The following is a 4,264-nucleotide window of genomic DNA, read 5'->3' as shown; positions in this document are numbered from 1 at the left end:
GAGAGAGAGAGAGAGAGAGAGAGAGAGAGAGAGAGAGAGAAATCACCTAAATCTAGTAGGCCGTAAAACCAATACGGTACAAAAGAGAAATAGAATTTGAAAAACAGTAATAACATGTCATCAACATTTTCCCTACCAACAGGTGTTTGGTTCTCCCGATGAGACAGCGCGCCAACAGACATCACTTCGCGCCAAGCCACCGCCTGTCGTCTGCAGCCATGACACCTGTGACCATGACCTTCTTCCACGACGACCCCCCACCCCCCTACCACCCCACAAACCCCAACACAGCTATTAATAGTAACGGAACAGGCAGAGCAAAAAGACGACCAATATTCTATAAATTCCTCAACTTTTTCCGAACTTCTGGAAATTCCGCTATGAGGACTGATGCTAATAATACACACGCCGGTAATGACGTCGTTAGTCGAAACAGACATGGCGTCGGTTCTGGCGCTCGGAGTTCTACAGATTCGACTCTCAATCTGATCAACTCGAGAATTTCTTTCACTGACGTTTTACGAGCGAATTCAGAAGCAGGGGAGGTTATCATGGATAATCCGTTAAGAGCGTCAGTCTCCAATGATTACCAAGAGTTACCGGACGTCTCAACGATTCGCTCTGCCCCGAGGAGGGAGGCGGAGGTAGTGGACGATAATGAAGGTAGTATATTCGACGATATTATTGAGGATAGCAATTACAACGATGGTGTTGTTGATGATGATAATAATCCGCCTGGAGAGGTGCGAAATCCAGACACCGATTCGGACAGAGACGAGAGAGAGGAGAGGCAACCGCATACAACGTTAACCACAAATGGCTTCCTCGGTCGCCATGGTAACTCACCACTCCCTCCTCTGCCCCCTTCAACACTTCCGCCGTCATTATCGTCTGCACAGAGTACGTCACTTTTCCCCCATGCCCCGTCGCCTCCTCCTGCTAGGAATGCAAACATTGTTTCTAATGAGAATGACGTCATGAATAGCGGGAGCGTCCCTAGCAACGAGGCTTCGCCGTGTTTCAACGGTACAACGAATGGTGTTGCACAAAGTGGCGTCCTTGACAACCATACAATGAAAGTGAAAAGTTTTTCCCAGCAGTCTTCGGTAGAGGTGAGGAACTCTCGTGATGCATGTTTATCCCGGCCATCTCTTCCAGTCCCACGGTCATCGTTACCATCATCGTCGTCATCGTCACGGTCATCGAATCAAGAAGCAAACAACGGGTTAGTTCATTGTGTGGTCACGGTGTCTGCTTCTGCAGAACAGAACAGTAGCTCCGAGAGCAGCAACAACAACAGTAACAATAATAACAATAACAACAGCAACGCAAGCAGTAACAACAACAACAACAATAATAACAACAACATCAGCTGCAGCAACAACAACAACAGAAGCTTGGCCGACTACAACGATACAGAGAGCGGTGAGGCAAACAACACAGACAGAGACAACAAATACCATCATTATAGTGTAGTGGGCGTTTATAGCCACGACCAAGACTCGACCAGCGCCACCTATATTGACCCTTGCAGCAGCAGCATCAGCAACAGCAGTAGTCGCAGCAACAGCATCACCACTACCACCACCACAACCAGCAACAGGTTGAGAAACTGCAACAGCAGCAGTGCCAAGGATACAAACGTTCCCACTAGTGTAGCTGATGACGTCAGCGGACATGCCAACCTCACCAGTAGCAGCGGTATCGTCGTCAGTCACGGGCAGGAAGACAACAGCGTCTGCCCACCAAGTCTCAGCCACAGCCACAGCCACAGCAGCAGCAGTAGCAGCAGCAGTGGTGTATATGGAGGTGCCAGCTACAGCTACATCAGCAGTAGTAGTATAGGCCGCAGCAACAGTGGCATTGTCAGCAGCAACTATGGTGTGGACAACAGCAACAGTGGTGAGGAAGAAGGAAATCAGGGCTTCCAAAGTAGTAGACCGAACAGCAGAACTGAAGGAGTCCCCGACACTGCTGCACAGAGCAGCAACAATAATAATAGCAACATCGGCGGCAGCAGCAACATCAGCAGCAATAGTAGCCACAACAACAACCGAGACTGCAGCGACCATGATATCGGTGCCAGCAATGACAGCCGCAGTACGAGCAGCGGTGATAACGCACACCGCCATCAGATTGTGACCCCCATGGCAAGCGTGGACGAAGACGGCTATCAGATCCCACACCTAGTCAGAATCTACGACAGACCGGATCAGAACCAGGAAGAGCATGACCCAGTCTACCACAGTCTCAAATTTCACAAGGAAAGCTCTTAACATAACTCAGCCAGGGTATTATCTTTTTGTATCAATTGTTTGGCTTTTCCCATTTTGTCTTTCTGAACATCTTTTGTTAAAAAAATCAAAAAGGGCCTGTGGTAGTCACAGACTGATTGCACGTTTGTTACAGTCTAACAGGGAAAGAACAAGAGTTGTTTCTATTTCCCAGTGCAGTTTGCCTGACTGATACACTTGGGGGCCTAGTGGTTAGGCTCTCCAGCTCGCAATCGTAAGATCGTGGGTTCGAATCCCGTCAGGAGCCCAACGTTGTGTCACTGAGAAAGACACTTTACATGAATTTTCCTCCCTTCACCCAGGTGGGAACGGGTAGATCTACCCAGCTATAGACAGCCAAAAATCTTGTCAGTTTGTTAGTGTTTGAGCGCTTAATCGGCTGCTTTCACTGTATGCTCCCCGGGAAGCCGAGAATGTTTCTGAGTGCCATAGTAATAGCGTCTGCTGGGGTAATAATATAGCATTCATGGAGTTTGCTGTCGAGCGGTGGTATGTGCTATACATATACTATTTTGTTATTATTATTAGTAGTAGTAGTACTTGATATAGTCCGGATGGGCCAGATTTTACTTGTATGGAGGAGCAAAAGCTACCGTTTGACCCAATTAGATAAAACATTTCAGAATCAAGCATGTTATTGAGGATTCCATCAAATCGTGCCAAACATGGCAGCTTTTGCCTCTCGATGAAGGAAATCCTTGCTAGACTCGACTGTATCAAATGAATCAAAAGTATCAAATATTATATAAAATGGGCAACGAAAAGGAGTTATTATTAGACTAATGAAAGAACGGCAGTTGTCCACAATTTCTTATCGTAGCTACTGCTAATTCTTTTACTCGTAGTGCTAGTGACTAGAAGGTGGCACTTCTTTATTCTCCTTCTGTTGTTCCTGACTGTCTGTCTTGCTTTTTCTGTGCACAAAAAGACCATTATCTTTTATTGTGTCGGTGTGCTTTTCATTAAATCAATCCCCAAAATCTCCACAAATAAACAAACAAACAAACAAACAAACAAGCAAACAAACAAAACAAACGAACGAACGAACAAACGAACAAACAAAATTACTATTACTAGCAGCATAATCCTAATGGATTGTTGCATGCTTTCTGTTAAATGTTGCATGTTTGAGACCTGCTACTTTGACCTCCAAGCCAGCAACTGTATACATGTGTATCTATCTATGTTTAATTTGCTTTGTATAATTAATTGTATATAGGCCCTACACAATCACACAAAACCCCGAGTTGCCACAATAAAACTGATTTACATGTGAAGGCTACAGAAAACCATATGTATACTATAAGAATACTGGTGAAATATTATTTATCTAGCTTAAACGTTATCTATTATTATTGTTGAAAACTTTTCATTTATATCAAATGTGTGTGGCTTTGGCTCTGTTTGGGGGTGTGAGCTTATAATAATAGAATGTGTTTGTGGAAAAGAGGATGTTCGAGAGAGTAAGTGTGTATGCGTGTTTGTGTGTGTGTGTGTTTGTGTGTGTGTATGTGTGAGCAGGCTATTGTTGTATATATATATATATATATATATATATATATATATATATATATATATATATATATACATGTGTGTGTGCGTTTGTGTGTTTGTGCGCGCGTGTGTATGTATGAATGTGTGTGCGCGCGTGGGTATGTGTGCGCGCGCGTGGGTATGTGTGTGTGTGTGTGTGTGTGTGTGTGTGTGTGTGTGTGTGTGTGTGTGTGTGTGTGTGTGTGTGTGTGTGTGTGTGTGTGTGTGTGTGACACCAAACCAATGTACCAATGTCTGGACAATAAAGCTGAATCTTATCCTGCCGGAGAAAAAGGCAGTTGTCACAATGTATCCTAATCTGTTTTTAGTCAAGTCGCTACCCTAGGATTACAAAGTTCCATCTGTTCAGAAAATTTCTGGCTCAGAAAATTACCTAGTTTTGAGAAATTCGACGAAGAAAATAGCGAGTCTCACAA

The 4,264-nt window shown here is 44.5% G+C and overlaps 1 protein-coding gene across 1 annotated transcript; it reads left to right on the top strand.

Moving 5' to 3' along the window:
• Nucleotides 1-158: 158 nt before the first annotated feature.
• On the top strand, nt 159-2,276 carry LOC101848674 (uncharacterized protein DDB_G0271670-like). Its single transcript, XM_013085630.1, has 2 exons — nt 159-1,225; nt 2,096-2,276. The coding sequence occupies exons 1-2, from the start codon at nt 159-161 to the stop codon at nt 2,274-2,276; spliced, it is 1,248 nt and encodes a 415-aa protein (XP_012941084.1).
• Nucleotides 2,277-4,264: the final 1,988 nt, after the last annotated feature.

The sequence above is a fragment of the Aplysia californica genome, unplaced genomic scaffold (genome assembly GCF_000002075.1).
Source record: "Aplysia californica isolate F4 #8 unplaced genomic scaffold, AplCal3.0 scaffold00392, whole genome shotgun sequence".
NCBI classification, from domain to species: Eukaryota; Metazoa; Mollusca; class Gastropoda; order Aplysiida; family Aplysiidae; genus Aplysia; species Aplysia californica.
This window is presented reverse-complemented; position numbering and strand designations above follow the sequence as displayed.